Below are 12,602 nucleotides of genomic sequence, written 5' to 3'. Positions count from 1 at the left end.
ACATGATGTAGCCTGGAGTCATCTGAGGGAACATCAATTGAAGTTCTGCCCAGATCAGAATCTCTAGTTACTATGTTTGTAATTGTGTTGATTGATATGGGAAGGCTCTTCCACTGAAGTTTCAATGCCCTAAGCAAGTGGACCTGAGATGGTTGAGAGATATAGCTTAGGACAAGACAGTAACAAAGCAAGAGAGAAAACCAGTAAACAGTTCCCTGTGGTTTTTGCCATTAGTTCCCAGCTTGAGTTTCTATCCTAAGGTCCCAAAATTGTGGGTTGTGATCTGGCATTATCAGCCAAATAAACCTGTTAATTACCTGAGATGCTCTTACTTAGAGAATTTAACCACAAAAGGAAACAAGTAAGTTGGATCAAAATGTGGTACACCAAAAGTGATTTTGTTGCTTGGTAGAATGTGGAAATGTTGTCTTTTGGAGGAATGTGGAAGATATTATGACTTTAGATGGCAAAAGCCACAGAAAGCTGCACACAGAGCTTAATCGTCTCTTCTTGTAGGACTAGGAATATGGGAGTATTGAAAGTAATTCAGACGGTGGAGCTTGAGGTCATAGGATTTAAGTGGGAAATAGACACCATGAAAAATTTAGCTAGAGGTCATTTGTATAACATTTTGTCCCCAAATCATTCCTATTTTCTCTGTTCTCTGAGAATTAAAAAGTAATTGTCTGATTTCTTAGACAAAGTGTTGATTCTGTTGGGTGTTTATTACTGATGACTCATTCAGGTCTTCAGTGGAAAAGAAACAAGTGGTGCAGAAACAAATGAAGTCAGTGCCCACATCCCTTTCTTTCTTTTTTAAAAAATTTATTCTTCTCTCATACAATACATAGAGGAAAACAGCATGAGGTAGTTTCAAATGGCAGTCATGTGGTGAAGCAGAGGCAGGAAATTTCAAGTTTAGCACTATTAAGGAGAAGACCTGTCTCAGCATTTGAAGCCTAGGAAGGTACCCTAAGGACAAGACTCCATCCATCTAAGCCTTTGATTTGTGGAAGGAATAGGCAACTTGATTTCTAATTCAAAGAAGCAACTTCATACAGAACCTGTTGTAACTCTGGTGCAAGCATAGTAGTGTCCATCACAACTTAGAAGCCAAATTTGGGGGGATAACCCATGTTGTACTGGTTCTGGAAACAAGAAAGATGCAAAACTTATAGCTCATGGTTTCTCCCTCTGTGGTTTCAGTTCAGCACTGTTGCACTTATCTCTGTTTGGCAGAGTCAGAAACCCAGTGAGGAGACTGTGAGAGTTCATTGCATGAAGCTGTGAAGATGAAGCCAATGTTGTATGTTGAGATGATAGGATGTTGAGACACCCAATCTGCCATGGAGAGCTGCATACAGGGAACAGAAATAGCAAAGGAGAGACAGGCGTGAAAATTTTCAGGGACAGAGTTCTCTAAGCCCCTTGAGAATGAAGCCCCACCTATCTTAGACAGAGCTACAGGATTTGTTGTTTGCCCTGCTGAGTTTAGTCTTGCCTTGTTCTATTCCTCCCCTCACTGTGCTCACATCCCTTTCTTTCTTTTTTAAAAAATGTATTCTCTCATACAATAAATACATCCCAACTGCAGTTTCCTGGAAGTGCCCCAGAGGTGCAGCCTTTAGACCAGCACTCAGGGACCAAAGGGAAATCCACAGCATGGTACAGCTATGCCTTTTCTCTCTGAGGGTTACTAGGGAAATAAGGACACTCATGTACTCTCTTGATGGTTTCTTTATCCTCTCATGTTGTTCTCATCATGCTGTTCTCTCTCATTTCTCTGTCCTATCATATCTTTTTACAGTTTATATATTCTAACAAACTCTTTCAGGCAACAAAAGTCATAAAAAAGTTGCATTCATAGATAAAGACATGACTAAAAACAGAGACATCTGACATCTCTCATGCAATATATCTTTTTTCCACTTTAATTTGTTCTGTGTGTTTATTTATTACTAAAATTAAGATAAGATTGCCTTTATTGCAAATTTCTGTGAATTAGAAAAAAAGATCAATTCCAATTATTACCTTCTAAACCAAACCATCCCAAAATTCTGCTGTCATTCTTTCAAGTCACTGTATTTAACCCCAGACTTGAGACTTGTAAAGCTCACAGAATACTTGAGACTCATTTTTGCTTTTTTGGTTCAAATTAAACTTAAAGTCACTCGTATGTATTCAAACTTCATGCATTCTCTATCATTTAATGGTAACAAGTGTGGAAAGAGATCACCCAGCACCAGGAAAAAGACTAAAACTAAAACTATCATAGAACTCACTGGTGTACAGTTTAATCTTAAAATTAAAAAAAAAAAAAAAAAGCTTTCGCATCTGCTGCATGGCATTATCAGCAGTAAGAGCAGTGCACAATTTAGCCCTGAACTGACTGTCCTAATTTTGTCCTATTTTAGCATTCTCAGCAGGATCGCATCCTTGTTACAGGCAGAAAGTACAGAGGCATCTGAATGGCTCACTTTCTTCATATCCATTTCCATTATGACTTCTTAGTTTCTTTTCAGTCCGTATAAATCTTTTCATCCTTGCTACGGGATCTCTCCGCATAGACAGCAACGTGCAGACTTATCTCCTGGGAAAGGCACTTTGGACCTCTCTCTCAAGATTTTTTCACTTTTGCTCTCCACCAGTCTCATCTTCACTAGGGGTCAGTGGTGAAGATTACGTATTGGCTGAAAAGAAGGAGGCTTCTTGGCACCGGGGTTGAGGGTCAGCTTTTTCAAGTCCGTTGCTAATATTTTTGGCTGTGAGACTGAATCATCACAGGAGTCTTGTTCATTGCTTGTCTGAGGAGATTTTGACTCCAGAACAGGGTCAAACAGCTCTGATGACTCCTCTCCATGGTGCTGGGCAGAAGCCTTTAAATCTCCAAACAAAATTGCTTAGTCTTGGAAAAGACCGAAACCAAACTCACCAGCAGAGGCAAAGTGAGCCCCTCATGCAATATATCTAAGTAGCCTCTCATGAGCAAGCAAGGAGCTGTGTGTAAGGTTCTGATTATCTAAGAAGACCTGTAGCCTCTCCCAGCTTGGGCTTCAAGTTAGACCAGTCATTGCTTGGCCACTATAGAAGCTCTGAACCACCATTGCTCCTTCATATCTTGCAGGCAGGACAAGTGTGGTTCTAAACGTGTGTGGCTGGCTTGGTGTGCCAGTCTCACCACTGAGAGCCTTATATACTTACAGAAGATGGCTGATTCAGCCTCTGTATTCTTGATTACTAGGAGTCCTCACTGGGGTCACCCTTATAGGTTCCAGGAAGTTTGTACTGCCCTCTTCTGACATTCCCCGCTAAAAGCTCCCCAATTCCAGTCATCTCTCCCTGTCTTTTCCTTCTCTGTCCCTTCCTTACTCACCTGACCCTTTCTGTTCCCATCCTCACCTGCCTCCAGTCCACCCACAAAAATCTATTCTATTTCCTCTTTTTCAGGGAGATCCATGCATCTCTCCTAGAGTTGTTTTTGTTACGTAGCCTCTCTGCATCTATGGATTGTACTGTGATTAACTGTGGTTACAGTGATTCTACTTTACTTAACTGCTAATATCCATGTGTAAGTGAGTACACCATGTTTGTCTATGTGCTTCTGGGTTGCCTCACTCAGGATAATAAAAAAATCAAGAAACTAGGCAACAACAAACCAAATAATCCAATTATAATGGGGTATCTCTCTAAACAGAATTCTCAGTAGAGGAACCTAAAATACCTGAGAAAGACTTGAAGAAATGTTCAGCATCTTAGCCATCAGGGAAATGCATATCAAAACTACTTTGAGATTTCATCTTACAGCTGTCAGAATGGTTAAGTTCAATAACACAAGTGACAGCTAATGCTGGCAAGGATGTGGAGCAAAGGGATTCATTGCTGTTGGAAGTACAAACTTGTACAGCCACTATGGAAATCAATATGCAATCCTCAGAAAACTGGGAGTCAATCTACCTCAAGAATCAGCTATACCACTCTTGGGTATATAACAAAAAGATGCTCCTCCATCCTACCAAAATGACACTTGCCCAACTATGTTCATAGTGGCTTTATTCATAATAGCCAGAAACTGCTATGTCTGTGATAGATTGTGTTGATTGAAGATTGATGAGGGAAGACTCCTCCACTGAGGGTGGCAATATTGCTAAGAAAGTGGGTCTTGGCTGGAAAAGGGAGCAATATGAGCATGAGAGTGACTAGGCAGGAGAGAAAGCCAGGAAACAATCTTTGCCCATGGGTTTTGCCTTCAATTGTTAGCTTGAGTTTCTGACACAATCAGCCAAATAAACCCATTCATTGCCTGAGATGTTTTTTGTTAGAGGATTTAATCACAGCAGCATAAAACCAAGTTAGAACAAAAAAATGGAAGAACAAAAGTGATTTTGTTGCTAGGGAACGTTGTCTTTTGGAAGAACGTGAAAGATATCGGGACTTTAGGTGGTGAAAACCAGAGTAAGTTGTATACAGAACTTAATTGGCTGTTCTTGTAGGACCAGGAAGATGGGAATGTTAAGAATAATGGCAGAAAGTGGACTTTGAGATTATAGGGTTTCAGTCAGAAATAGACTCCATAAAAATTAAGCTAGAGGTCATTTGTATGATATTTTGGCTCCACAATCTTATTCTGCCCATGCCCTGGAAATTTAGTAATGCAGAATTAAAAAATAATGGGCTAATTTCTTAAATGGAATATCAGATCTGTTGGATGGTTAATACTGATGACTCATTCAGGTCTACAGTTGAAAAAAAAAACAAGTGGGGCAGAAATAAATGAAAATGAAAGGGTAGTTTCAGATGGCAGTCAAGTGCTGAAACAGGCAGAAATTTTCAAGGAGTTTATCACCATTATAGAGAATGCCCTTGCTATGGAATGAAAGCCTAGGAAAATGACCTAAGGGCAAGGGTCCATGCAGCTAAACCCTCAATTTATGGAAGGAGTAAGCAAAATGATTCCTAGTCCCAGGAAGCAGCTTCATACTAAACCTGCTGCACCTATGGTCCACGTATATTAGTGTCTACCCCAGTTAAGAAATCAGACTTTGTAGGATCACTCATCATGTGTTGGTCCTGGAAACCAGAAGGAATCATGATTTAAGGTCATGGATTCTTAGTCTGTGGTTACAGTTCAGCATTGTTGTAGGCATCTGTGTTTCGCAGAGTCGGAAACACAGTGAGGAGATTGCATGAAGCTGTGAGGATGAAGCCTAGTGTTGTTGGATTTTTTTTTTTTAATTCTTTACTGTTTTAGGGGCCTGCCTGCACCAACTCTCAAATAAATCACAAACATTGGGGCTTATTCTCATAAATGCCTGGCCTTAGCTTGGTTTGATTCTAGCCAGTTTTTCTTAGCTTAAATTACCCCATCTACATTTTACCTCAGGGCTTTTAATCTTTCTCCATTCTGTGTACCTTTTTTTTTAACTTCTTATTCCATGGCTTCCTGTGCAGCTGGCCCCTGGTGTTCTCTTCTTTTCTTCCTCATTCTTTCTTTTTTTCCTCCCAGATTTCTCCTCCCATTTTTTCTCTCTGCCTGCTGGCCCTGCCTATCTTTTCCTGCCAAGCTATTGGCTGTTGAGCTCTTTACTGGACCAATCAAGGAATTTACACAGGCCTTAGAAGTATCACAACTTCACAGAATTAAACAAATGCAACATAAAAGAATGCAACACATCTTTGCATCATTAAAACAAATGTTCCACAGCATAAACAAATGTAACACATCTTAAAATAATATTCCACAACAGCCTGGGTTGCATTTTTTGACCACAAGATGTTGAGATACCTAAGGTTTGAGACATCTTCCATGGAGAGCTAGCTGTATACAGGGAGTGGAAGTAACCAGAGAGAGAGAGAGATGTGTGAGAAGTTGCAGGGATAGGGTCATCTGAGCTCTTTGAAACTGAAGCTCCGGGGCTGGAGGGATGGCTCAGAGGTTAAGAACACTGGCTGTTCTTCCAGAGGTCCTGAGTTCAATTCCCAGTACCCACATGGTGGCTCACAACCATCTGTAGTGAGATCTGGCTCCCTCTTCTGGCCTGCAGGGATACATGCAAAACAGAACATTATAGCATACATAATAAATAAATAAATAAATAAATAAATAAATAAATAAATAAATAAATAGATAAATAAATAAATACATGCAAAACAGAACATTGCAGCATACATAATAAAGAAAGAAAGAAAGAAAAGAAAAGAAACTGAAGCTCCATGCATCTGAAGCAGAGCTACAATTTTGCCTTGGTTTAATCTTTCCTTGCTATGTCTCCATTTCTCTGTTTTGGAACGTGAATGGCATTTTGTGAAAGATAATAACGCATTTTCTGATTGTATAAGATGTCACTGTCAAGAGATTGTCTTTAGTGTCCTAAGAGACTTTGGATATTTGAACAGTATAAGGGCTGCTGCAGATTATGAGGATCATTGAAGTGACTAAATGCATTTTTCTTTATGGATGACCATGAGCCTATAGTGACCTGGGTCAGAATGTTGTTCATTGAATGGAAAACTTCCCAAATAGAATGAAGTATTTGAACATGTGTCTCTCCTTGGTGACTTTCTTTTGATTGCTTGTAAAACCTTAAGTAGGATGAGCCTTTCTGGATGAAATTCCTCACTGGGGGTGTGATATGTGTCTCTATAGCTTCAACCCATTTCCTGTTTTTTGTGTCTACTGTGTTGTGGTTAAAACTAATTATCCACCTTCCTTGTATTGTCATGCCTTCACCACCATTATAGACTATATCTCTAAATCACATAAGCTATAGTAGAAGCAATTGCTATTCAGTGCTAAGGCAGTTTGGTAGCCTGCTCTTTTAAATTTTGTTTGTTTTTGAAGACAACATTTGTCTGTGTAGCCCCGACTGTCCTAAATATCTCTATATACCAAGCTGGCCTCAAACTCAGAGATCACCCTGACTCTGGCTCCCAAGTCCTAGGATAAAAGGTGGGCCATCATGCCTGGATTTTTTGTTTTTATATTATTGGGTAATGGGCCTGGGATGTAAGTTTTTGTACATGTCAAGCATATGCTATTGTACTAAGCTTCACCCATATCTTGAATTTTAAAATTAGGCAGAATGTATCATTCTGTTTCTCAGGATGCCATGTATTCATCATATTCATACTGCCTGAGCTTTCTGAGTCATTGGATTGCAGGTGCATGACCTTCTTCCTGTCTGTTGTGTTTGTTTTGAATTTTTAAATGAATATGAGTATTTTACCTGTATGCATGGATATGCACCACATGGGTACTTGGTCCTCACAGTGATCAAATGATAGTCTCAGAAATCCTGAACTTGGAATAGTGGATAGTTGTGATCCCCTGCATAAATATTGGTAATTGAGCTCACCTCTCTGAAAGACCAGCAAGAGCTCTTTACTACTGAACCATCTCTCCTGCCCTGTGTTGATTATTTATGATCAACATTCATATTGCTAATGTTTTCATCTGTCCATTTATAACTGTTACAACATGCAGTGCCTTTTAGTAAAATCGTATTGATGTTACAGTTTGAATTGGGACACTTCAGGTTTCTGGAAGATAGATTTAGAACTGGAGTGAATGCATAGCTCTTTGTAAGAACATCAGTGAAACCCCCTTGGTTCTATCTTTTTGTTTGTTTGACTGATTTTTGCATGGGAGACAGGGTTCCAATATGTACTTCTGGCTGTCCTGGACTTGATTGCATAGGCTAGGCTGGCATTCAACTCAGAGGCAGATTTAACTGCCTCTGCCTTTTGAGTGTTGGGGTTGAAGTGTGAGCCAATACATTCAGCTTGTCAATCTTATTTTTCTTCTTTGTAGTTAGTAATTGTTCATACAATTTCTCTCATGTACTCTGTACTGTTTATCTGTTTTCTTGTCTCTCTATGTTTGGTAGGCATTTCCCTTGCAAGGTGATATCCCATTCAAAGGGTAAAGAAATTACAGAGGTGACCCTCCTATTCAGTTTCCTTCTAAAGTGACTTTGTGATTACTTTATAATGTCTATAGTATAAGTGTGGGGAGAACCAGAATTATATGTCTATACTGTCAAAGAAGTATACATTTACAATATCAGTATCATGCTTTCTTTTGTACACATGTATGGGATGTTTTAGAATTCAGTGACCTATGATGATGTGCATGTTGACTTCACTAAAGAAGAGTGGGCTTTGCTGAATCCTTCCCAGAAGTATCTCTACAAAAATGTGATGCTGGAGACTTACAGGAACCTCACTATTATAGGTAAGACTGCATTTTCCTTCACATTTTAAAATAAGATGACAACTGTTATTTGGTTATTGATGCTGTTCTGTAATTTAATTGAAAAAGAAGAAGATAAGGTGAATAAGTCAGGCATGGTTCTAAGATTCACTGAAGATAGTAACTTAAATTTTGCACACTTTTCAATAATATAACACACATTTTCTGGTGCTATATTTTAGGATACAGTTGGGAAGACCATAATATTGAAGAACATTATCAAAGTTCTAGAAGATATGGAAGGTAATTTTCATGTGCAAGCTGATACAAATGTGCCTCTGAAGAAATTGTAATGTGTCCTGGAAGTTTTAAATAAAAGCAACAGTGTAAATAATGACCCACTTAAAGTATATTGATGATTATGAAGTTCTTACAAAACCATATACCTCAATTTTACATAGATGAATTGCATTTGCAAGGCATTCCTTTAAGAAAGAAGACAAGGAAACAATGCCTCAACAGATAGCACCATTTGAATCATAGCACCATGAGAGCTATGCTGTAGAACTGTCAATCCATTTATTTCATCCTACTTGTATTACAAAATGTATACACAGTGAAGAGGTGATAAGTATATCTCCAAAACTTTCTAGTAAGAAAGACTCCATAGTAAAGCTAGTATTGCTCATATACTTGTGACTATGCTGTTTAGTGAGAGGGGTTTTTAGAGTCAAGAATCAAGAGGCATTGTCATGGAGAAACCTTAATCCATATACCACAAGTCTATGAGGACAGAAAGTCAAACTGAATTCAACGTGGAAATTTTTTATTTGTTATTATTTCTTAACTAGGTATATCATATGTCACTGTGGATACAAGCCATAGGATCATAGGGATATAGAAAAACATAACATTCCTCTCTCTCAGTACAATTAGAAAATATGTAGCAGTCCCCACATTGAATACACTTGTTGAATTTAATTCAAGTATACAAGTAATTGGTTTTCTACCTTCATTGTTAATACATCAAGAAACTCACATTACAGAAAAGCCCTATGAGTTCGAAGACTGTATAAATACAACATGAGTGTAAACACAGTGATTAAAACCTTAAAATCTGATTACTCTTTATAATTGTACCAAATTGTAAAATTAATTCATACAGATATAAAGAATCAACAGTGCATTGAATGTGGTAAGGCTTTTACATGTGCCAATTATCCTTGCAGGCATGAAAGAAGCCAAACTGGAGAGAAACCTTCTGTATATACTCAATGTGCCTTTGCATATGATAGTCAGCTTCAAAGTCATGAAAGAATGCATACTGGAGAGAAACCCCATGAATGTAATCAGTGTGGTAAAGTCTTTGTACAGCACAGTCATCTTCGAAGACATCAAAGAATACATACTGGAGAGAAACCCCATGAATGTAATCAGTGTGGTAAAGCCTTTGCACAGCACAGTCATCTTCAAAGGCATCAAAGAACACATACTGGAGAGAAACCCTATGAATGTAATCACTGTGGTAAAGCCTTTGCACGTCTTAGTACTCTTCAAGTGCATAAAAGAACACATACTGGAGAGAAACCCTATGAATGCAATCAGTGTGGTAAAGCCTTTGCTTATCACAATACTCTTCAAATGCATGAAAGAACATATACTGGAGAGAAACCCTATGAATGTGATCAGTGTGGTAAAGCCTTTGCATGTTACAGTTATCTTCGAAAGCATAAAGGAACACACACTGGAGAGAAACCCTATGAATGTAGTCAATGTGGTAAAGCCTTTGCACAACAAAGCAGTCTTCAAATGCATAAAAGAGCACATACTGGAGAGAAACCCTATGAATGTAGTCAATGTGGTAAAGCCTTTGCACAGCACAGTCATCTTCAAATGCATAAAAGAACACACACTGGAGAGAAACCCTATGAATGTAATCAATGTGGTAAAGCCTTTGCACAATATAGTAATCTTCAAGTGCATACAAGAACACATACTGGAGAGAAACCCTATGAATGTAATCAGTGTGGTAAAGCCTTTGCACATCACACTCATCTTCAAATGCATACAAAAACACATACTGGAGAGAAACCCTATGAATGTAATCAATGTGGTAAAGTCTTTGCACGTCACAGTAATCTTCAAATGCATAAAAGAGCACATACTGGAGAGAGACCCTATGAATGTGATCAGTGTGGTAAAGCCTTTGCACGTCACGGTACTCTTCAAATACATAAAAGAACACACACTGGAGAGAAACCCTATGAATGTAACCAATGTGGTAAAGCCTTTGCACGTAAGAGTAATCTTTTAAAGCATAAAAGAACACATACTAGAGAGAAACCCTATGAATGTAATCAGTACGATCCCTTCACAGCTGTAGCTATATCCTGACCTCTGAGTCAGGGTACATTTCTCTCCAAAGCTGTAACACTTGCACTATGAAATGTTAGACCCTTGAATCTTGTAGCAGGAATTACAGAAAGTTGTCAAAAATCTTACCTTGATCCTGGGAATGAACATTTCTTAACTGCCCAGCCATGTCTCTAGTGCTTTAAATATTTTAAAGCCTATTTATATCATTTTGAAGTCAGAAAATGGGAACAAACTCACACAAGAGAAAAACCTTATTTATATAAATGATTTGGTAAAGACTTTAGACATCACAGTTATCTTCATCTTCAAAAAAAATCACATTTCATTTATTTTTCATCGTAGCCTTGAAGGAAGTAAATTGCTTACCATGTTCACTGAAGACTGATGGAAATCACTGCATTGTGGTTTCTATTTTGAAACATCTGAGGTAGATACTAAAGTGTGCTTATATGTGTGGCAAATCCATTTAATTTAAGTTTATTTTGTGGTCTTTATATTCCTTCTGTGGCTTTTGTTCATCTTCTATTGTGCTTTTACTTAGTGGTACTTATTTTTCTGCTGTAATGTTTAGATTGGTATGCCCATCATCTAAGTGGTCCATTGTTTATTTAAATATCAGGCAGTGTGTGATCATACATTTCAAATAAGGATGTCTGTAAAAGGATGGTGGGTTGTTTCTAGTTTTGTTTTTATATTTTCACAAATTCCCTTGAGATTTTGTTGTTTGTTATTCAACCTTTCTTGTATGTCAGTATTGATTCAAGTATACATTTGAACTCATAAAATCCTCATGTGTCTGCCTTTTGAGTACAAGTCGAGGGTATATGATGTATTCCTAATGTGTGCTGTTTTGTCAACACAATTTAACAATGTTAATGTTAAAATGCTTAATAGAAGAGAATATAAGAAACATTAAATGCTTCATTAATGAAAACTATTAGGATCCAGCCTCTAATATTCTCCTTCCCAAGGTCTCCAGAAGAGGCGCTACCAACGTCAAGAATAATCTGAAGTGAAGGAATCTAATACACCAAGCTCTTTCATTCATCCACTTTATTCCTCTGTAACAAAGTTCTGCCATTCCTCTTGGGTCACCAGTCTACAAACTCACCAGCAGCCACTCTTCTACAATACAGTGCAAAATCTTTCAAGGTCCCCACAAGAACAGTGAGAGTCAGCTTCATTTGCAAACCAAAAGAGGCGTGAATAAAGGAGAAGTAGGGTCAGATAAGGCCTAAAGTAAGTCCAAAAGATAATTTATATGCTCAAAATATGTCCCTAGAAGTGGTTAGGTGAAACATTATGAGTCCATCATAAATGTGCTCAAACTACAGTCTTACAGATGGTGAGGTAAGAGAGTCTATGATTCACTAAAATAAAACTGCCTTTATTTTCCTATGTCACCATTTTCTGGCAGGGCAGGGAAAGGATACTTGATAGCTAGGTAACTTGCATCAGAGCTTGAAGCACCTGGTAAGAAGTAAACCCCTTTGTTCTAAGTAAGTTGTCCTGTGGTGCCACTTGGGGTGTGAGAGAAAGTGAGGTCTGAGTTTAATTTGCACAAGAAGCAAAGCTATGTGTGTAACATCTGCCTGGCCAAGGTAGTGTCTTCATATGGGTGTTTACTTTAATTCAGGGGCCTCAGGGGCCTAGCAGGTTTGTCATTTGTCCTTGGATCCTGTCTGGAGTTGTCCCTGACTTTGTGTAGCAGGAATCTTAAAAAGTTCTTATTAATAAGAACAAACCTGGAGCCAGGTATTGGGGTGAACCCTGGAAGATCAGAGAGACAGAACAGGCCACAGCCACCTCACATTGCCAGTTCTTCAGCTGATCCTGTTTCCTCAGACTGGAAGCCTCTGAGTCCTCATCCAGAATGAATCTCAGCTGAACTGCTGCTCAAAAGCCTAAAAGCTTAACCAGCCAAAATGCTTCTAGTTTCTGGTCCTCACGCCTTATATACCTTTCTGCTTTCTACCATCACTCCCTGGGATTAAAGGCGTGAGTCACCATGCTTGGCTGTATCCTTGAACACATGGAT

General features: G+C 38.6%; 1 protein-coding gene across 3 annotated transcripts in view; it reads left to right on the top strand.

The window, feature by feature from the left end:
- Positions 1-12,338, top strand: part of LOC119086101 (zinc finger protein 431-like) — a 39,968-nt gene extending 27,630 nt beyond the window's left edge. Inside the window, exons 2-5 of one of the 3 annotated variants that reach the window (XR_003736950.2) lie at positions 8,104-8,230; positions 8,431-8,491; positions 9,418-10,991; positions 11,536-12,338. Coding sequence is in view for 2 of the 3 variants with exons in the window: in XM_028893556.2 (XP_028749389.1) it covers positions 8,104-8,230; positions 8,431-8,491; positions 9,418-10,582 (1,353 nt within the window). In the remaining variant the exon portion in view is untranslated. Of the gene's footprint in view, positions 1-8,103; positions 8,231-8,430; positions 8,583-9,417; positions 11,499-11,535 lie in introns of those variants that run through there. The other 2 variants (XM_028893556.2, XM_037208631.1) reach the window with 2 other exon arrangements.
- Positions 12,339-12,602: the final 264 nt, after the last annotated feature.

This window comes from Peromyscus leucopus, chromosome 9, assembly GCF_004664715.2.
Source record: "Peromyscus leucopus breed LL Stock chromosome 9, UCI_PerLeu_2.1, whole genome shotgun sequence".
Taxonomy (NCBI): Eukaryota; Metazoa; Chordata; class Mammalia; order Rodentia; family Cricetidae; genus Peromyscus; species Peromyscus leucopus.
The sequence above is the reverse complement of the archived record's forward strand: the minus strand, read 5'-3'. Positions and strand labels throughout refer to the sequence as shown.